The sequence below is a fragment of the Dipodomys merriami genome, unplaced genomic scaffold, assembly GCF_024711535.1.
Source record: "Dipodomys merriami isolate MVZ:Mamm:240054 unplaced genomic scaffold, mDipMer1.0.p SCAF_3, whole genome shotgun sequence".
NCBI classification, from domain to species: domain Eukaryota; kingdom Metazoa; phylum Chordata; class Mammalia; order Rodentia; family Heteromyidae; genus Dipodomys; species Dipodomys merriami.
In genome coordinates this window covers 85,071,943-85,093,690 of record NW_027204492.1, presented here as the reverse complement: position 1 = coordinate 85,093,690, position 21,748 = coordinate 85,071,943, and the positions used below count along the sequence as shown (strand labels likewise).

The 21,748-nt window shown below is 48.4% G+C and overlaps 1 protein-coding gene across 3 annotated transcripts; it reads left to right on the top strand.

The window, feature by feature from the left end:
* The first annotated feature begins 1,306 nt into the window (after nt 1-1,306).
* Suv39h1 (SUV39H1 histone lysine methyltransferase) lies at nt 1,307-20,040 on the top strand. Of its 3 annotated transcripts, none has more exons than XM_070040512.1 (6): nt 1,307-1,483; nt 3,530-3,675; nt 8,471-9,133; nt 17,054-17,200; nt 17,286-17,415; nt 18,380-20,040. In XM_070040512.1, exons 1-6 carry the CDS (start codon nt 1,465-1,467, stop codon nt 18,511-18,513), a joined length of 1,239 nt encoding a protein of 412 aa, XP_069896613.1. In that variant the 5' UTR covers nt 1,307-1,464; the 3' UTR covers nt 18,514-20,040. The 3 variants fall into 3 exon arrangements, with proteins under 3 accessions (XP_069896613.1, XP_069896612.1, XP_069896611.1); XM_070040511.1 differs by having other exon boundaries at nt 1,411-1,602; XM_070040510.1 differs by lacking the exon at nt 1,307-1,483 and adding an exon at nt 1,705-2,093.
* The last annotated feature ends 1,708 nt before the right edge of the window (nt 20,041-21,748 follow it).

Sequence of the window (21,748 nt, the reverse complement as noted above, 5' to 3'; positions counted from 1 at the left end):
ATCAGCCTCCTGAGTAGCTAGGATTACAGATGTGAAGTATTGGTGCCCAGCTTTGGTTCACATTTAACCTACTATTTTTTCTGTTTTTTTTTTTTCCTTCCAATACTGGGTCTTGAAACTTAGGGTTTGGGGGGCTGGGATGGTGGCTGAGTGGTAGAGTGCTTGCCTTGCATGCATGAAGCCCTGAGTTTGATTCCTCAGCACCACATAAGCAGAAAAAGCAGGCAGTGGTGCTAAGGCTCAAGTGGTAGAGCGTTAGCCTTGAGCCTAAGAGCTGCGGAACAGCGCCCAGGCCCAGAGTTCAGGCCCCACGACCGGACCCCCAAATAAAGAAACTTAGGGTTTGTGTACTGTCCCTGAGTGTTATTTTTCCCCCCTCAGAGCTAGTGCTCCACCACTTGAACCACAGCTCCACTGCTGCCTTTTTGTTAATTCACTGGAGATAGTCTCAGGGACTTTCTTGCTCTCCTCAGATCTCTGAGTAGCTAGGATTATAGGTGGGAGCAACCAGAACTCTGCCTGGATTTGTCTTTTTGGCCTTTCAGCACTAACAACCAATTCACACACACTGAATTTTTCTACACAACGGAGACCTTCTGACAAGTGGCCCCTAGTCTTCATCATACCTCTATTTCCTCCCAGGTCGTATCTATAACTTGATTGTGGTTTATATGAGAAGTGAGGGACTTAAAGTAACGGTAGTGACCAACTGACAGTGCAAATACCCAGACAAAGCTGGGAATGATAGCTTGTCCTGACTTAATCCCAGACTGCCAGAGAGGTCTTGCTGAATGCTGCAGCTTAGTATTAGTTTCCTCTTGGGGAAAATAGCAGCTGATTCCATGTCAAGGGTAGATGGAGAGGAGGGCTGACATTAATAACATGGGGTACGGTTTGAAGGAAAACAGCAAGAACCTGTTTTGGAAGGAAAGCCTGAGGGTACAAATGAGTGCTACTGTTAAGAGACAGTATGGAAGTCGAGGTTGCAGTCGGAATGGACAGACATCTGACTGCGCGACTGCATCAGATAATCAGCTGAGCGACTGGCTGGGGCCGTAGCCCGCCTGGGCATGTCACGGCGTGCTTGGGGTTAAAAATGTAATGATTCACATCAGAAGGTCTGACAGGAGAAAGAATCTCACTAGGACTGGGAACGCTGTGATTGGCTAACGCAATGACGGACAGACCAGTGCGTGCGCGGAGCCTCAGGCAACCTCAGCTATCTCGGTTGCCGCCCCCGCTGCCGCGCCACCGCCCAGACGCATACTGGGAAAGCACAGCGAGCACCCGCCTCCGGGAACGAGCCGGTCCCGGGAGGAGTCTAGTCACGGCTCACGGGTTGGTCCGTGCGGACACAGCTCGCAGTGAGGCACTGCCAATAGGCTGTGTGTGCCGGACCACGCCCGCGCGAACTCTCTTCTCGCGAGGCCAGCTAGGCCTGAATATCGTTAGCTGTGTAGAAAGATGGCGGAAAATTTAAAAGGTGAAGTAGTAGCGGTAGAGGCACGGGCCGCTTAGCTGGGCCAGGTGGACTTGGAAGGGTGATGTCGACAGCTCGGGGATCCGGCGTCCGAGGCCATGGAGCCGGGAGCTGGAAGCCGGGTGCGGAAAAGATGAGGCTCCAGGAGCGCGGGCCTGGCGTGCGGGTTGGGCGGGGCTCGGGGGAGGGTCGCATGTTTCAGGACTCGCGGGGTGCGGGGCTGAGTGAGGACGCGGGAGAGGGCCCGCGCCTCAGTTCACGTCTGGTCGTCTTGCCTCCGCGCGGGGTCTTGACAAGCAGTCTGCATCCGCGCGCGGGAAAATTTGGTCCCCGTGACCGTTACCCTTTCGATTTCCACGCGAGACTCCGGAAGGGGAGGAAGGAGGAGGACGGACCCCTTCTTAGACAGACACTTTGGGGGAACGCTAGTGTAGCCTGATGGCGGAAGAGTTCGGAGTAGAGGATTCCCCCCAAAGAGGGGAATGGGGCCTCCCTAGTAGAGTCGGAAGCCTCCATGTGGAAGAAAAGAGGGGTGACTGCTTTGAGGGGGGACTCTCCGGGAGTAAAGCAGCAAGGAAGATGGATTCCACAAGTGTGACCGGACCTGTAAAGGGTAGGCGAGTCCCGCTGTGGTCGCTGCGGTGCCAGCTGCTGGCGACCTTATTTAGGGTCACTTTGACGGTGTTTGAAATGGAAGTTGAAGGGGTTGGGAAGGGAGAAGCGAGATCTGAGACCGCGAAGCGCGGGCACCGGCCCTGAGTGCCCTGGGCCTCGGTTTAAGTGTCGGAGGCACACAGGAAATCGTTTTAGAGAAGCACTTGGATGATTTCATGTTGACGTGTAAAGTATTTTGTAGCGGGTCTAAGTTTGATCGTTGTAATGAGAAGTAAAAAATATTAAGCGTTTTTAAAAGGTGAAATAGAATGGTTGACCGGAATGTTTGCAATCGAATGTTTGGTGACATCTGATAAAATGGCTTCTAAAGCACCTTAATGGTATGCTTTGAATCAGAAATTTAGACTTTTTTTTTTAAGATCCTGTGCAATTGGAAAATATTGGTGATCCCAGAAACAGGATTTTTGTGTGTGTATAGTATATATGTTTGTGCATATATACATACGTAAATGTTATTTTTTTGTGCTAGTACTGGGGATTGAACCCAGATCCTTCTGTTCTCTGCTCAGGGCTTGTTGCTCCACCACTTAAACCACATTCCAGTTGTCAGTTGAGGCATATTTAAAAGGACTCATGTCCTTAAGATGTGTGTGTGAGACCCGCACATCAAATGCACTGTGGAAAAATACTTGGGCGGGATCAAGGGCCTCAGACTAATTCAAGGGAGTTAATGGATTATAATCTCCAAATCTAAAAAGCCCTGTAAATGAGACCTTTTAAAAAATTTGGTATCATAGCAAAAGGTTTTTTAAAACGTAAGACAATTCAGTGAGTCCTTAAACATCTTTACTTCATTTTAATATGGCAGTTTTATGCTTTTGCAGTACATGTTACTATTTCAGTAAATGTTACTTCCTTGGATAATGTTACTTTTGCTGTTGCTATTCCTCTACTACTCTGCCCCTTCACCCAGGGAGTGCAAGATTAATGTTGGGGGGCATACTAGTTTTTTTTATACTAGTTTTTAAATTCCAAAATATATTTGGCCCAGAAGTTTCAGATTTGAGATTGAAGTCCTGTCTTTTCCCTTAACACCTTTGTTAGATGCCCTGGAAATTTTAATCCCAGCTCCCTCCCCACCCACCTCTTGGGACAGTGTAGGTTCCCTTTCTTTTGCAAAGTGAAAGAAGGGTGATTGAGCCTGGACCCCTCTGCTAATTTGCTGGCCGTTTTAGGAATAGTGTAGATGAAACTGGGAAACCATTCCTTTGAGGTAATTACTCCACCTAACTTCACCTTGAACCTTGCTGCCCCAGGGGCTGCTTTGAGCATTGCACATTCTGGTTCCTGGAACTCCCACTTGCATAAGCCTCTTAGCTCCTGGGGAAGGTGTGTGGATTCAGTTTTCCTGATTCTTGGGTCCCCTCTTTCCAGGCTGCAGCATATGTTGCAAATCCTCTTTGCATCAGCTACAGGATCTGTGCCGCCTGGCCAAGCTCTCCTGCCCTGCTCTTGGTGTGTCTAAGAAGAATTTGTATGACTTTGAAGTGGAGTACCTGTGTGATTACAAGAAGATCCGTGTGAGTTTGGGGTGACTGCTTTGGGGGAGGGGACATCTCAAGAAAATTGGCCTTTTGCTTCACTACCCACACCTGTTTACAAAGGAAATAATCTCTGATCCTTCCTGGAAAAAAAATGGGATGAATAGACCCTCTTATTCCCACTTTACTGGTGGGGAGATTAAGTTGCTTGGTAGGGGGTAAGAGCCATATTAACCCTAAGTAAATCTCTGTCAGTATTGGAAATAGAAACCAACTGAAATAGAAAACAAATTTAGCTCCCACTCCCCTAAAAGTCAAGAAATTTTCCCACAAAAAGGTTTCTGTAAAATGGCAACAGTTTCCACTGCTGGCAGGAAAAAACAGCTGGATGGTTACTTAGAAGGATTAAGGAGAGGAACTGAGCCAGCAAGATAGTTTGAGCAGACCAGATGTTGGCTCCAGTGGGAATCTAGGCTTTTAACAGAAACCATTTTTTTTCCTGTCTTGGTGCTTGATCTCAGCCAGGGTGCTGTCCTTGACTTTTTATGCTCAAACAAAGCTAGAGCTCTACCACTTGGGCCACAGCTCCACTTCTAGCTTTTTGTGGTTAACTATAAATAAGAGTCTCACAGATTTTCCTGCCCTGGCTGGCTTTGAACCACAATCCTTAGATCTCAGCCTCCTGAGTAGCTAGGATTATAGGTGTGAGCCACCAGTGCCCAGCTCTACAGAAACCCTTTTAAGACTTTTTTTTCTATCAGTTGTGGGGATTGAACTCAGGGCCTGGGTACTGTTCATAGCTGCTTTTTTTTGGGGGGGGGGTCCAATCGTGGGGCCTGAACTCTGGGCCTGGGCCCTGTCCCTCAGCTCTTCAGCTCAAGGCCAGTGCTCTACCACTTGAGCCACAGCGCCACTTCTGGCCTTTTTCTTATGTGGTGCTGAGTAATCGAACCCAGGGCCTCATTCATGCAAGGCAAGCACTCTACCACTTTGTTTTTTCTTTTTTTCTTTTGGGTCTGGCCGTGGGGCCTGAACTCTGGGCCTGGGCGCTGTCCCTCAGCTCTTCAGCTCAAGGCTAGCACTCTACCATTTGAGCCACAGCACCACTTCCGGCTTTTTTCTTTTTGCTTATGTGGTGCTGAGGAGTCGAACTCAGGGCCTCAGGCATGCAAGGCAAGCGCTCTACCACTGAGCCACCTTCCCAGCCCCTCATAGACTTTTGTTCCCTGACTAGCTTTGAACCGTGATCTTTGTAACTCTGCCTCTTGAGTAGGTAGGATTACAGGTGTGAGCCACTGGCATTGAGGTTTTGAGACTCAAATCTTTAGTAATAGCTGGGTGCAGTGGGTGCACCTGCTATTCCCAGCAACACAAGTAGGTTTGAAGTCCAGGCCTGCCTCTGGCATAAAGTGAGATCCTACCTCAAAAACATGGCAACTGAAAACTGGGAGAGAGCAAGGGAAGGGATGACATTGTCCAGTAAGAAATGTATTCTTTTGTTACTATAAAGCTGATGTACTCAGCCAGGCGCTGTTGGCTCACGCCTGTAATCCTAGCTACATAGGAGACTGAGATCTGAGGATCGCGGTTCAAAGCCAGCCCGGGCAGGAAAGACCGTGAGACTCCTATCTCCAATAAACCACCAGAAGGGGTTGGGAAGATGGCTCAGTGGTAGAGTGCTTGCCTTGCATGCATGAGGCCCTGGGTTCGATTCCTCGGTACCACATAAGCAAAAAAGAAAAAGCCGGAAGTGGCGCTGTGGCTCACCCAGGCCCAGAGTTCAGGACCCATGACTGGACCCAAAAAAAGAAAAAAAAGAGGTTGTAGGGCTTGAACTCTGCCTGGGTGCAGTCCCTGGGGTTTTTTGCTCTTACCACTTTGAGCCACAGTGCCACTTCCAGTTTTCTGGCGGTTAATTGGAGATAAGAGTCTCACAGACTTTCCTGCCTGGGCTGGCTTGGAACTGCAATCCTCAGATCTCAGCCTCCTAAGTAGTTAGGATTACAGGGATGAGCCACTGGTGCCCAGCTTTAAGTACATTTCTTTTTGGACAACATCACTCCTTCCCTTGCACTCTCTTAGTTTTTCCCTCCTATCTCTACCTACATACAAGTTGGATAGTTCATTTTCCACATAGTGTCTAGTGAGTGCTACTACTGTTTTTTTTTTCTTCCCAGTCCTGTGGTTTGAACTCAGAGTCTTAGCACTGGCCCTTAGCTCTTTTTGTTCAAGGCTATCACTTGAGCCACAGAACAACTTCTGGCTCTTCCTGTGTATGTGGTACTGAGGAATCGAACCCAGGGCTTCGTGCATGCTACGCAAGCACTCTGCCACTAAGCCACATTCCCAGCCCCCACTGCTACTTTGTTAACCCTTTGTCCCTCCATTTCTGTGCCCTTCCTAACCCTCCCAAAGACAGATAAATGAACAAACAAGAAGAAAAGAAAAGAAAAACAACAACAAAGAAAAATCTCGTTTTAATTTCTGGGAGAAATGTACTCTTTGCCTGACTTAGGTAGCTGTAACAACTCTGTACATCTAATAACAATGTAGGAAAACAAAAGAAAACAAGGAAGTTGTGAGTTGGTGGCTCACACCTGTAGTCCTAGCTACTCAGGAGACAGGTCTGAGAATCCGGGTTCGAAGTCAGCTTTGACAGGAAAGCCCATGAGATTCTTACTGCTAATTAGCCACCAAAATGGCAAGGAGTGGAGTTCTGGCTCAAGTGGTACAACACCAGCCTTGATCCAAAAAGCTAAGAGACAGTGTCCAGTCCTAATTTAAACCTCAATACCAGCACAAAAAACTGAAGGCAAAAGGGGCTAGAGACATAACTCAAGTGATAGAACACCTACTTGACAAGCAACAGGCCCTTAATTCAGTCCCTTAAAAAAAGAGAAGAAAAGCATCAAGCTACATTTTTCTTCATTTTGGGGAGGAGGAGCCATAAGACAGGGTGTCATTAGGTAGCTCAGGCTACCTGGAACTTGCTGTGTAAACCAGATTGGCCCACCCTCCTGTCTCAGCCTCTTGAGTACTGGCTTGTACTATCACACATAGGTTTGTTTTTCTCATTTATTTGCTTGAGGTAGAGTCTTGCTGTACAGTTCATGAGCTTATAATCCTTCTGACTCAGTCTTCCTAGTCCTGGGATTAGTGGTGTGTAGCACCTTGCTTGGTTTATATTTGTATTTTCTTTACAAACAAGGAAAGTGAGGACTATGAAAATTAAACAACTTGCCTAAGGTGAAACAGCCAGAGTGCTACAAACTGAAGATTTTTATCTACCTGACTAACTCCAGACTCTGCTGTTAATTCTGTCCGGGTACAGGTGGATCATACCTGAGTAGCTTAATCCCCTGAGGATCATGGTTCAAAGGAAACCTGAACAGGAAAGTCTGTGAGACTCTATACCCAGTTAACCACCAAAAAGCTGGAAGTGGAGATGTGACCAAGTGGTACAGTGACAACCTTCAGGACAATACTAAGGGACAACACCCAGGCTCTGTGTTCAAGTCCCTGTACTGGCACACACACACACAAAAATCTGTCCTATAGCTACCTCCCATCAATGAAAGCTCTTCTTGGCTGCTGTGTAGAAAACAACCTGTAGGGATTAGGATGGAAGCTGGAGACCAGTGAGGAGGTTCCCGTTGGGGGTTAGGCTAGCCATGATGTTGGTGGCGGTGATAGTGGTTTGATGGTTTGAAGGGCCAAATTCTAGATGGATTTTGAAGGATGTCCTGAGCATGGATGTGGGGAATGTGTGCAGAGGTGGAGTCAAGGATGAGTGAACAGGGCTGGGAATGTGGCTTAGTAGTAGAGGGCTTGCCTAGCATGCATGAAGCCCTGGATTCAATTGCTCAGTACCACATAAACAAAAAAAGCTGGAAATGACACTGTAGCTCCAGTGATAGAGTGCTAGCCTTGAGCAAAAGAAGCTCAGGGACTGTACCCAGGCCCGAGTTCAAGCCCCAGGACTGCCAACAAAACAAGGATTGAGTGAATATCTAGAAAGAGGAGGAAGTAGGTTGGGCACTGGTATCTTACACCTGTAACCCTAGCTATCCAGGAGGCTGAGAACTGAGGATCATGGTTCAATGCTAGCCTGGGCAAGAAGATCCAGTGAGACTCCTATATCCAATTAATCCCTTAACAGCTGGAAATGGAGCTGTGGCTCAAGTGGCAGAGCTCTGACCTTGAGCAAAAAAAGAGCTCAAGGATAGAGTCCAGCCCCTGAGTTCAAGCCCTAGGACTGCCATTTAAAAACAAAAGCGGGGGTTGGGAAGGTGGCTCAGTGATGGAGTGCTTGCCTTGCATGCATGAGGCCCTGGGTTTGATTCCTCAGCACCACATAAGCAGAAAAAACCGTAAGTGGCACTGTGGTTCAAGCAGTAGAGTACTAGCCTTGAGCTGAAGAGCTGGGGGACATGCCCAGGCCCAGAGTTCAACCCTCACGACCAATACAAAAACAACAACAACAACAAATAAGAGGCCAGGCACCTGTGGCTCAGCTCAGTAGGTTGAGATCTGAGGATTGTACTTCAAAGCCAGCCCAGGCAGGAAAGCCCATGAGTCTCTTTATCTCCAATTAACCACCAGAAAACCATTGGTGCTGTGGCTCAATGTGGTAGAGCACTAGCCTGGAGCAAGAAAGCTCAGGCCCTGAACTCAAGCCCCACATCCTACAAAAAAAAAAAAAAAGAGGGGGAAGCTGTTGATGGAACCATGGGAGAAAGGACATGGTTTGGGGAAATGAAATGCAAAGTAGGCACTGGACAGATAGCAGAGGGGCAGGGAGGGCATTGAACTTAGTAAATCCTTTCCACCACAGGATCAAGAGTATTATCTGGTAAAGTGGCGCGGGTACCCTGACTCGGAGAACACCTGGGAGCCACGGCAGAATCTCAAGTGTGTGCGCCTCCTCAAGCAGTTCCATAAAGATTTAGAAAGGGAGCTGCTCCGGCGGCACCACCGATCCAGGCCACCCCGGCACCTGGACCCAAACTTGTCCAACTACCTGGTGCAGAAGGCTAAGCAGAGGCGGGCTCTTCAGCGCTGGGAACAGGAACTCAATGCCAAGCGCAACCACATTGGACGCATCACTGTGGAGAATGAGGTGGACTTAGATGGCCCCCCTCGGGCCTTTGTGTATATAAATGAGTACCGTGTTGGTGAGGGCATCACCCTCAACCAGGTAGCTGTGGGCTGTGAGTGCCAGGACTGTCTGTGGGCACCCTCAGGAGGCTGCTGTCCGGGGGCATCCCTGCACAAGTTTGCTTACAATGACCAGGGCCAGGTGCGCCTACGAGCTGGACAGCCTATCTACGAGTGCAACTCCCGCTGTCGCTGTGGCTATGACTGCCCCAACCGTGTAGTCCAGAAGGGTATCCGCTATAACCTCTGCATCTTCCGCACGGACGATGGGCGTGGCTGGGGTGTCCGCACCTTGGAGAAGATCCGCAAGAACAGCTTTGTCATGGAGTATGTTGGAGAGGTAAGGAGATAGGCCTGGGAGGGCATGTGGGCAGTAAGTGTACTCAGATTTCACTACCATGTGGTTGAAATTCCTTGTGAGGAGGGTCTGGGAGGTCTGTCTGCATGGCTTTAAGGATATGAATACCTGGCCAACTTGGGCTGGGAATATGTCTTAGTGGTAGAGTGCTTACCTAGCATGCATGAAGCCCTGAGTTCGATTCTTCAGTACCACATAAACAGAAAACGCCAAAAGTGGTGCTGTGGCTCAAGTGGTAGAGTGCTATCCTTGAGCAAAAAAGAAGCTCAGGGATGGTGCCCAGGCCCTGAGTTCAAGGCCCAGGACCGGCAAAAAAAATACCTAGAGCCCACCAGCACAGTCATATGGGTTAAGTTAATTAACATTGAAGTGCTTCTGTCCAGGGTTGACTTCATAAGGGTACCTAGCAAAAAAGCAGTATAGGAACTGAGCTCTAGGCAACATTCCTTTTAGAGGCCGGTACTGTGAGGACAGAGTAGTGTTATCTGAAAAGACGTATCATCTCAGGTTACAGTGCCATGTTATCACAAATGTGTCTGGAATAGGATGCAGGCATGCCTTGGATGGTGGTTAGCTACCTTTTCTATAGATCACCTTTGGGAAAAGCTAGAAGATACTTGAGTCAGGCTAGTTGCTTTAAGGAACAATGCCCAGATTCTGATAGCTTTGCATATTAGCACTTTGCCATGAGCACCAGAAACTCCTGAGCAGGCATTTCTACAGGGGTGTGGGGGGATCCTTAGGTTCTTTCCCTACTTGTGCTTTTCTCAAGCTTCCAGTTCACTGCCAGATCCTCAGCATTGCCTGGAAGTTTCTGGTGATATGGTGGAGGGACTGACGTTGAGGGTTCTAATGGGTCAGGCCTGGACACAGTGCATGTCACTTCTGCTCACTATTTGCTGGCTGGAACGGAGTCACTTTACCTCAGTGCCAAGTAGGGGTGAGAAAGGAAATGCTTTAGCCATGTGTGTGGTCAAGTGTAAAACCAAGAGGTAATGGGTGGCTGAAAATGTAGCTTAGTGGTAGAGTACTTACTTAGCATGCACGAAGCCCTCTTCCTCTGTACCATATAAACAGAAAAAGTCAGGAGTGGTGCTGTGTCTTAAGTGGTAGAGTGCTAGCCTTGAGCAAAAGAAGTTTAGCCATATTCCCTAGTCCCTGAGTTGAAGCCCCAGGACTGGCAAAAAGAGGTAATGGGTAAATAACTGTCAAGTGTGTCTGTTACAGTGTTAGATCCTAAGGTGGGCTATGGTTGGCCTTTTGACCAGGGAGGTTTATTTTGTTAATATAGACCTGTGTTGAGCCTGTTGCTGGTGGCTTATGCTTGTAACCCTAGCTACTCAGGAGGATTATATCTGAGGATTGCAACTCAAAGCCAGCCCAGGCAGGAAAGTGTGATTCTTACCTCCAATTAACCACTAGAAAACTGCAAGTGGCACTTAGCTCCAAGTGGTAGAGCACTAGCCTTGAGAAAAAGAGTTCAGGGATAGTGCCCAGGCCTTGAGATTCAAGCCCCAGGACTGGAAAAAGAAATTTTATAAACCTGTCTCATGTCTTGGGAGATATGTAGCATCCCAGGACCTTGACCATCAACCATCTTAATCCCTGAGTGTGCCTTGTCATAGAGACAACCCCAAAGCCTGCACAGATTTCTATAGGTCCCTTAAGGGACACACATCTCAGGGTGTCTACACTGCAGCAGTGACACAGTTGAAGAAGAAAGGCTCCCATTCTGAGGAATCAGAGTAGAGGTCAGACCCTAGAGGGACAGATAGAAAGTCTCAAAGCAAATCTACACCATAGAGGACCCTAACAGTCCAAACAAGGGAACAACCACACCCCAGTCTGCTAGAGGAAATGTCCATAGACCAGAGAGAGGGCCAGGCTTGTTGGGTGAAGAGGTCCTGAGGATCTGCAGGAAGAGATGTTTGCATCCTAGAGTACCCTGATGAGCTAGGGGAAGAATGTGTGCTCTTCCCATCTCCTGACTTGGGAAGTAACCACACCCATGCTGTTGTGAGGGTCAGGAAAAATTATTCTCAACCCCAGAGAAGTCTATACCCGTGAGCACCCTGATAGGACAGAGGTGTCCATGCCCTTAGAGGGTGGCACTAACTGTGTAGATGAAGATATATATTCGTATTCTGGGGGCCCCTGGCAGTCTTGGAGGGTGATGGTAGTGTTCAGACCCTAAAGAATCCTGACAGTCCTAGAGGCCTTCCCAGGAGGAATCAAGTCCACTTCACTAATAGGTAGAGGAAAAGCTATCTCTACATAACGATCCTGCAGGAAGAAGAGCCTACACTCCACATTAGCCTCAGCATCCCCTGGTCTTACTGTACTGACTCTTCACCTCTGGAAGCTCTCTCACCTATTCTACTCTTGTAACAATTTTCTTTATGCATGCTATTCCACGTCCTCCCATCTGGCCATGATTGGCAACTTCCAGGTCTACTTGTGGGACCCTGGGACCCTTTGGTCCATGGGTCCTTCTGCTAGTGCCACAGTCCCTCTCAAATACTGCCAGAGCCAGACTCTTCCAGTATGGCCTTTGAAGAGGGTATACAACAAGGTGGGTAAAAAAGGTGGACCCAGTGCCTGCTTGCCTACTCAAGGTTGCATCTCTGTTCCACCACTCATCAGCAGTCAACTCACCTCTCTTTGTTTCAGTTTCCTAATCTGGAACATGGGAGCTGTAAGAGCACCCTCCTCATACGCTTGTTAGAGGCGTTTAGCTAGTTATTCTGTGTGAAGCACTTGGAGGAGACGCTTGAGCAGTGCCCAGTACACAGTAAGTCTCAGGTAAGTGTTAGCTGCTACAAGTCTAAAAGTTAGAAAATCCAAAATGCTCAGGCTTCAGGGTCCTAACTCTTGTACCCTAAAAACAACAGGAAGTCGGGTGCTGGTGGCTCATGTCTGTAATCCTAGCTACTCAGGAAGCTGAGATCTGAGGAGTTCAAAGCCAGCCCAGGTAGAAAGGTCTGTGAGACTCTTATCTCCAATAAACCACCAGAAAATGAAGTAGTGCTATGGCTCAAGTGGTAGAGTGTTCGCCTTGAACTGAAGAGCTCAGGGACAGCACCCAGGCCCAGAGTTCAAGCCCCACAACAGACAAAACCAACAATGACAACAACACAAAAGGTTTCCTTGGGTTCTCACCCTTCCCGTCTCTGCAGTTTTCTCCATGCTATTCCATGGCCTCTATCTTGCCACAATCAGCAACTTCCAGGCCCACCTCTGGAGGGTATCCTGAGATCCAGTGGTCCTTCTGATAGTTCCCCAAAATACTTTCAGTGCCAACCTCCTTCCCACATGGCCTCAAGATGGCACAGCAAGATGGGTAGGAGAGTGGGCTTCAAACCCATCTGGCTACAAGATTGGGTTCAACCTGACCCAATAAAAGTCTATTTAGTCTTTGTTCTTCTTACCTGAGGTGAAGTTATGTGGTGGTACTATTCTATATGCTTCCAAAGTGCTATGTAATTGAGGCCATACGCCCCATACCTAAATGCTACACTGTCCTACTTTGGGACACTGACAGTCACACCTGCTACGTAAGCAGCCTTTCACTCCTTTGCACCGTTCCATTTGGTCCAAACCTTCACGTTTCTTCAGGACATTTTGACCCTCAACCAGCATAGACTACTAACACATTTTATCCATTATGAAACATGCATCCCCTTCATATTTGAATAGCTCTGGAATGAAGGTGAGTGTTAATTGACTTAATTAAATGATAGACATCATTTAATTAGCAGCTTTTCTCTCTTGGTAAAAGGCATCTTAGACAAGATTTGGCACTCAACTGCTCATTACATCTTTGTTCCCAACCAAACCACTTCATTAAATTAGAATGGAATTTTTGTCATTTTACCTGTTCTACAGGTAAGAAAACAGAGGCCCAGAGAGGTGTAATAACTTGTCCAGAGTCACAAAGCTAATAACAAATATTTTTAAGGCTAAGTGTCTAACACTAGTGCTCAGCCAGGCCTGTTGCTGTTCTTGTTTTTTGAGGGGAGGGTAATTGGTGCTAAAGAAACAACAAGCACAGGGAGAGGGCAGTGAAAGTCTCACTTCTGGGTAGTGGCAGAAGAGCAGTTGATTCAGTCTGCTAGATCTCATTCATCTCCACAACTTTTCCAAGCTGCCCGTTACTATGCTGTCTTGTCTTCCCCCAACAGTCTGGAAAGCTGCTGGTAAACAGGGATGGGAAGAGCATGAGTTTGTTCCTGGTTTTTCAAGGTAGGCCACCCATTACAGCATGGCACTAGGAAGAGAAGGAACCGTTTGTGCCCTAGAGGGATTGTGTGATGACTCAACTCCTGGTAAGACTGGGGGAACAGGTAAGGGCAGAATAGGCAGGAAGGTGGAGCCTGCGAAGGATGCGGGCTTTCTTCTTGGCATGGACAGGAGCTACAATTAGAAAGATGGTTCAGACAAGAGCCAGTGTGCTGGTAAAAGGCTGTTTCTTGATCCTAGAGCTTATTGAGTGAGGTGACTGGTTTCTAAGTAGCTAGGAAGCGTGAGGCTCAAGAGAAGAGCTGTCTCCTTTTAGCCAACACCATAAGGTAGAGTCTGACCTCAGAATTCTTGGCTTCACAAGGACTCTGGCTCTCTTTTGTGTGCCAGTTCTGGGGCTTGAACTCTGGCCCTGAGCTTTTTTTTTTTTCTTTCATGGTTAGTGTTCTACCATTAGAACCATATCTTTTTTGGTAGTTAACTAGAGATAAGAGTCTCAAGGACTTTCTTTCATGGGTTGGCTTTGTACTGCAGTTTTCAGCCTCCTTAGCTAGATTACAGGCAGGAGTCACCAGGGCCCAGCTCAGCTTGGCTTTTCTTGCTGTCCTAGGGCTTGAACTCAGAACTCAGGGTGTGGGCATTGTCCCTAGGTTTCTTTTGCTCAAGGCTAGCACTCTACCACTTGAGCACCACTTCTGGTTTGTTCTGTTTACTAAGGAACCAAACCCAGGGCTTCATGCATGCATGCTAGGCAAGCACTCAACCATTAAGCCACATTCCCAGCCTCACTTGGCTCTTTTTTTTTTTTTTTGTCGTGGGGCTTGAACTCTGGGCCTGGGTGCCATCTCTGAGCTCTTCAGTTCAAGGCAAGTACTCTACCACTTGAGCCACAGCACCACTTCTGGTTTTCTGGTGGTTTATTGGCGATAAGAGACTCACAGACTTTCCTGCCCAGGCTGGCTTTGAACTGCGATCCTCACATCTCAGTTTCCGGAGTACTAGGATTATAGACAAGAGCCGGCAGTGCCCAGCTTCTTTTTTCTTTTCTTTTTTGCCAGTCCTGGGACTTGAACTCCGTCTGGGAGCTGTCCCTGAGGTAGCTATCTCCCTCCCTCCCTCTTTTCCTTCCTTCCTTCCTACCTTCCAAGGCTAGCGCTGTAGCACTTGAGCCACAGCTCCACTTGTGGATTTTTGGTAGTTTATTGGAGGTAAGAGTCTCATGGGGTGGGTGCTGGTGGCTCAGGCCTATAATCCTAGCTATTCAGGAGGCTGAGATCTGCGGATCATGGTTCAAAGCCAGCCTGGGCAGGAAAGTCTGTGAGACTCTTATCTCTAATAAACCACTCAAAAACCAGAAGTGGCGCTGTGGCTCAAGTGGTAGAGCACTCACCTTGAGCTGAAGAGCAGTAGAGTTCTCGCCTTGAGCTGAAGAGCGCGGGTCAGTGCGCAAGCCCAGAGTTCAAGCCCCACGACTGACACCCCCCCCCCAAAAAAAAAAAAAAAGAGTAGAGATTCTCTTGTAAGGGATATAACAAGAGCCAAAGAAGTATGGTGCTTGAGGCCCTGAGTTCATGTTCCAGTACTAGTATCAAAAAATTACATATGAAAGAATCAGCATATCTCCTGGATGGAATAGAAAGAGGCAATGAGCACTGTGGTTTGGAAGTAAATATGGGTTGCAGAAGGGGTTAATTTGTAAGTCAGAAGAGTGTGGTACCCCAGCCACATGGGGTTGGTGGAAAAGGTTTGTGTCTAGGGTTGTCTGTGGAGTGGACAGTGGGTCTTTTGAGTAAGAGAAAGGGAAAGGTAAAAGAAGTGTGGGGAGAAGAGAATATTGGACCTGTCTGGAAGACTGCCATTGAACAAAGGACAGCTTGCTAGGCTAGAGAACCAATGGAAAAGAAAAAATTATTACCACATGTCTGCTGTGGGCTATGCACTCTTCTGGTATCCTGACTGAGGAGTAGGAGGAAGTAGGAGGAGGCTGGCACTTCAGGCACCCTGAGTTGAGATGGTAGTCTTGGGACCCTGGCCTGGAGAAGTGTGTAGTCACTCATGCTTGGAGATTGCCAGAGGCAGTAGTCATTGGTTTCAGGAAGGAGAGGAGAGTTCTGTCAAGCAAGAGTAAGGTGAAGCTGGTGCTTGTGGCTCATTCCTATAATCCTAAATGGCTCAGGAGGCTGAGATCTGAGGATCATGGGTTTGAAGCCAGATTGGTCAAGAAAGTCCGTGACACTCTTAGTCTTCAATTACACACACACACACACAACACAAAACGGAAGTGGAGCTGTGGCTCAAGTGGTAGTAGTAGAGTGCTAGCCTTGAGCACAAAGCTCAGGGACATTGCCTGGTACACACACAAACACACAAAGTGAGGTGGAATTCATCAATAGATTGGGTGGGTACCTTCATGTTCCCTAGGATGTGGAGCCCCGCTGGGGAAAAGACAAGAGGTAGAGGATCTACCTGCTATCTCTAGGACTGGGTGTTGGCACTGCCAAGCATAGTGTAGACTTGAGGGAGAGCTGCTCTCATCTCTGCTTGGGTATCTTTTCTTTTACTTTTTTTTTTTTTTGCCACTCCTGGGGCTTGAACTCAGGGCCTGAGCACTGTCCCTGAGTTTCTTTTGCTCAAGGTTAAAAATCCACCACTTGAACCACTGCCACCACATCTGGCCTTTTCTGTTTTATGTGGTACTGTCTTATGAACCCAGGGCTTCATGCATGCTAGGCAAGCACTCTACCACTAAGCCACATTCCCAGCCCTGGGTATCTTTTTCTTTAGTGTTTTCTCTTTATCTCATTCTATCTCTTTGATTCTGTTCCAAGATTTTGGCTTTGGCCTCTTTACTGAATATCTCAAACTCAGAGACCTTAAGGCCTTGAACCTCTATGAAGGCCTTAGGGTCTTTTTGTTGTTGCAATTGGTCGTGGGGCTTGAACTCAGGGTCTAGGCACTTTCCTTGAGCTCTTTTGCTCAAGGCTACAGCGCCACAGCACCACTTCCAGTTTTCTGGTGGCTAGTTGGAGCCAAGAGTCTTATGGACTTTTCTTGCCTGGGCTGGCCTTTTGAACCTTGATTGTCAGATCTTAGCCTCTCAGCAGCTAGGATTACAGGCATGAACCACCAGAACCCTGCCCTTGGGGGTGTCTTTCATACTCAAGATTCTGTCTGTGTTTCTTTCTCTGTCACTAAGGCTTTTGTCTGAATATCTTTTCTGTCCATTCTGGCCTTCTCTCTGCCTTCCCCCAACCCCGCCATTCCAGGTTTCTTTCTTCCTTTTTGTTCTCCATGTCTTGTTTGTCACCTGTGTGGTCTGCATTGTCTTGTACTTGCTCTAAGCCTCTTGTATTGGATCTGTCAAGTCTCTCCCTCTCTAGCTCTCCGTTGCACCCTGGTCATCATTCCTCAATGCCCTTACTCTGAATTTCTGTCTCAGTCCCCATCTTGCTCCGACTCAAGGGCTCTGGCACATCTTCAGCAGGCTTTCTGGGCAGCAGAAGGTGGACTTTGTCCTTTGTAGTCAAGCCCCCCCACCACTGTAAGGATGGCTTCCTGCCATCCAGAGGCAGAAGGAAAGGTGGGTGGTAGGTAGCTCTTTGAGAAGTGGTAGGGTCAGCTTGCTTGAACCATCATGACAAATCTATTCTCTTCCTTTCCCAGATCATTACCTCAGAGGAGGCAGAGCGGCGGGGCCAGATCTACGACCGCCAGGGTGCTACCTACCTCTTTGACCTGGACTACGTGGAGGATGTGTATACTGTGGATGCTGCCTACTATGGCAATATTTCCCACTTTGTCAACCATAGTGTGGGTCCCCCAGCAGGTGGGCAGTGGGTTGAAAGGGGGTAGACCAGGGTTCCTCCTCACCCTCCCACTGTTCTTTCTTGCCCAGTGTGACCCCAACCTGCAAGTGTACAACGTATTCATAGATAACCTTGATGAGCGGCTGCCCCGCATCGCTTTCTTTGCCACAAGGACCATCTGGGCAGGCGAGGAGCTCACCTTTGATTACAACATGCAAGGTGGGAGCAACAAGGGCCCTGGGGGATTGGGGTGCACAGTTACTTCCTTCTCAAGGAACAGGTGGGAGGGATCACTGAGGATCAAGGGACGTTTGTTCACTGGAGGTTTAAGGATGTGCCTTTTAACTCCCAGTCTCCTACCTGGACTCTTTCCTATACCTTGGGCAATTCCTATATTCTGACCATTGGGCCCCCAAACAGAGCTGCGATTGCCAAAACTCACAGGAAAGGATGATTGGCTGGAGAGTGACGGCACTACTGTGCCCTATCTTTTTTTTTGTTTGTTTGTTTTGGCCAGTCATGGGGCTTGAACTAAGGGTACTACGTAGCCCTGAGCGCTTTTTGCTTCAGGGCTAGCACTCTACCAGTTTGAGAGACAGCACCACTTCTGGTTTTCTGGTGGTTAATTGGAGATAAGAGTCTCAGGAGCCAGCTCCTTCCTGGGTGGCTTTAAACCATGATCCTCAGATCTCAGCCTCCTGAGTAGCTAGGATTACAGGTGTGAGCCACCAGCGCCCAGCTCTGTGCCCCATCTTGACTGAGTGGTACCTCTAGCCCCTCCCTACTCAAGCAGTGAAAAGGTCATTTTCCTTCTTCCCTCTGTCTGGACACCCTTGTGGCCTCCAACCATAATCTTCCTTCACAGACTAGCCTCTCTGAGACACCTGAGATAGATCTTGGATAGAGGAGTTCAGGTGCCCTTCTGGGTTGCCCAGGTGGCCCACCGTTCCATTCTCCTTGATTCCCTGACAACCCTTCTGCCTATCCTAACCTCCTTCAGTCTCTGGCATAAACATCCCTCCAGTGCTATGTTCTGGCCCCATCTCCCAATCCTCATCCCACAGATCATCTCCTAACTTAAGCTCCCTTGGCCCTTGGTCTCCTGGAGTAGAGGGTAGCAGGACAACTCTGTACAGTCCTTCTAACAAGTTCCTTCCCTCCCTTCCTGATTATGACTCCATAGTGGATCCCGTGGACATAGAAAGTACCCACATGGACTCCAACTTTGGCCTGGCTGGGCTCCCTGGATCCCCCAAGAAGCGGGTCCGTATTGAATGCAAGTGCGGGACTCAATCCTGCCGAAAATATCTCTTCTAGTCCTGAGAAATCTTCATCAAACTGACTGAGAGGCCTGAACCTACCCATCTCTATCCTACTGCTGTCCTCTTGTGGGGATGACCACCAATGCCTCTCCTGCTGCCATCTGCCCTTGCTTGCTTCTACCTGCCCCAGGGTCAGGGGTGTGGTGAGGATCAACTCCGGGTCCCCTTTCCCTTCCCCAGTTGTGGGTTGCACTTAGAAACCTCCCACTCGCCACTTTTGGAAGTACATTTTTTTATGTCAAGTTTTGTCTGTATTTGAGATTTCGGGCCTTTCATGGAGGTCCAAGGGCTGAGCTCCAGCCAAGCCCCAGAATAGGGGTGATTTTAGTTGGTTGGTTTGTTGGGTTTTTTTTTTTCACTGCTTTGTTTTGAGACAAGGTCTTTATGTAATAGAGGCTGGCCTGGAACTTGCTGTGAAGCCCAGGCTACCCTTGAATTCATGCCCCTTCTTGTCTCCCAATGCCCAAGTGCTGGGATTAACAGGTGTGTGGTACCATACCCAAAGAAGATATTTTGTTGTTGCACCTGCTTTTTTTTTTTGCCTGGAGCCTGAGGGCTCTGTTGTGGGTCTCATTCCTGCCCCATTAGTATGAGGCAACCCCAGGGCAGGTGGACATAGCTACTGTCCTCCTGAAAGAAAAGGAGATCTCCCAGGGCTCTGACTGTGTTTGGTTTCTGCTTATTATACTTACGATACTAGCCTTAAGAGTTGTAGGTTCTCTTGTCTGGGCTGTAGATCTGGAAAGCCCACATGCCCCTGGAAGGGAGATAAGATACCTATGGCCCAGACTCTGCCAGCCCTGAAACAGGGAGCTAAGAATCAAGCTCTATCTTTGTCAAGAAGTATCTCACACTCTTAGGAACTCCTGAGAGTTCTGGAAACCCCAGCCCTGGGGTATGATGACTTCTGGGACTACTTGAGGCTGGAATCAAGACCTAGATAGTCTGTAGATAGCACTTAGAACAATAATGTGCATTGATTAGAAGCTGATGATGTGCCAGGGACTGGATAGAGTACCTGGTCCATGTGGACTGTCTCAGGGAAGCCTTGAAAACCACGGAGATGGAGCCCAGTGAAGGGCTCACATGGCAGAAGGCAAAGTACAGGCCAAGAGTTGCAGGAAAGAACTTCACTCAGATGTGCTGGGCTGAGAAGGGAGTCCCTGCTGCCTGCCAGCCCTCTAACCTGTTGAGCTCACCCTGGGTCCACTGGTCTGAAAAAGTTAATTACCTAGACATGTACAAAAAGGCAAAGGTTCAGATGGCTGCCTCGTCTCCTGCCCCCTCCTCCTGTGACATGTTCTCTAGGAAGCCTTTCCTGACTACCTGTGCCCACCAGAGTGTCCCGATGTGTGACTGTGCCCTGCTACCAGATGCCAGATCTGTTGTGTCTATGTGGGTGTTTCCTGCCCTTTTCCCCCCAGGCTTACCTTCAGGCTTGGACTGAATCTGGTTCTCTTGTGTACCCCTTCAGCCCTACCCAGTCTGGAACGGACATCAATAAATCTTGTTGACTGAACAAGCTGAGGTGTGGAGAATTGTGGGGCCTGGGTAGGTGCTGGGAGATGAAAGGGTAGGGGCCAAATGGTGCACAGTGTAGGGGGGAACCAGGAAGTGGCCTGGAAATAGGAGTTTTCAAGGTTCAGCTATCTGACTCAGCTTAGATTCCCCACAGCATACCACCTGAACCATCTGTAAAGCACCCTAAAGGAAGTTTGCTTCAAACAAGATTTTTTTTTTTTTGGTCTGGTCGTGGGGCCTGAACTCTGGGCCTGAGCACTGTCCTTCATCTCTTCAGCTCAAGGCTAGCGCTCTACCACTTGAGCCACAGCACCACTTCCAGCTTTTTTCTTTTTGCTTATGTGGTGCTGAGGAATCAAACCCAGGGCCTCATGCATACAAGGCAAGCGCTCTACCACTGAGCCACCTTCCCAGCCCCTCAAACAAGATTTTTTTGCTGGTGCTCTGCCACTTAAGCCACAGCTCCACTTCTGGCATTTTGCTGATTAATTGGAGATAAGAGTCTCACAGATTTGTCTGCTTGGGCTAGCTTTGAACCTCGATCCTCAGGTCTCAGCCACAGGGGCCCAGACATACTTCTGTTTTAAAAAGCACTTTGAAAGTAAATAGCTTAGTGTTCTCTAAGCCTATATGTACCAGTTATAAAGCATGAGAATAAAAACATGAGGTTTGGGATGCTCATTCTCATCCCATGTAATTGTGAGCCAATGCTCTTTGGTTTTACAAACTTGGGCTGTAACAGACACCCAAAGATTTCTACCATATAGGTGACAGTCCTAAACAGTCTCATTTTAACAAAGACATGTCACACACCCCCCCCCCCCAAGCTGGACACTGGTGGCTAACTCCTGTAATCCTAGCTATTCAGGAATCTCAGTTCAAAACCAGCCTGGCAGGAAAGTCCATGAGACTTTTTTTGGGTCGTGGGGCCTGAACTCTGGGCTTGAGCGCTGTCCTTCAGCTCTTCAGCTCAACGCTAGCGCTCTCCCACTTGAGCCACAGCGCCGCTTCTGGCTTTTTCTGCTTATGTGCTGCTGAGGAATTGCACCCAGGGCCTTATACATGGAAGGCAAGCACTCTACCACTGAGCCACCTTCCCAGCCCTCCATGAGACTTTTTTTTTGGTTGGTCATAGGGCTTGAACTCTGGGCTTAGGCGCTGTCCCTGCGCTCTTCAGCTCAAGGCGAGCACTCTATCGCTTGAGCCACAGCGCCATTTCCGGTTTTCTAGTGGTTTATTGGAGATAAGAGTCTCACAGACTTTCCTGCCCAGGCTGGCTTTGAACTGTGATCCTCAGATCTCAGCCTCCTGAGTAGCTAGGATTACAGGCGTGAGCCACGGGCGCCCAGCTTCCATGAGACTCTTAACTCCAATTAAGTACTGAAAGAGCCAGAAGTGAAACAGGCTTAAGTGGTACAGTGCTAGTCTTGAGCACAAAAGCTTAGGGGCAGTGCCAGTCTACAGGTCAAGCCCAGAGACTTCAGGGCACCTAAGACACAGCTCCCAACAAACAGGTCCTAGCTTGAGACCCTGGATACTGTCTCTAAACCTCTAAAGCTGTCACAACTGGACACAGGCAGCCCCCTCCACCACTGAAGTCAGACTTCATTGAGACCCAGGGTACAGTTGCTCACACAGCTCACATATCTCACAGGCTGCCTCGCACTGCCATCTGAACACCAAACACATCAGAGAACTTAGTTTTCTGT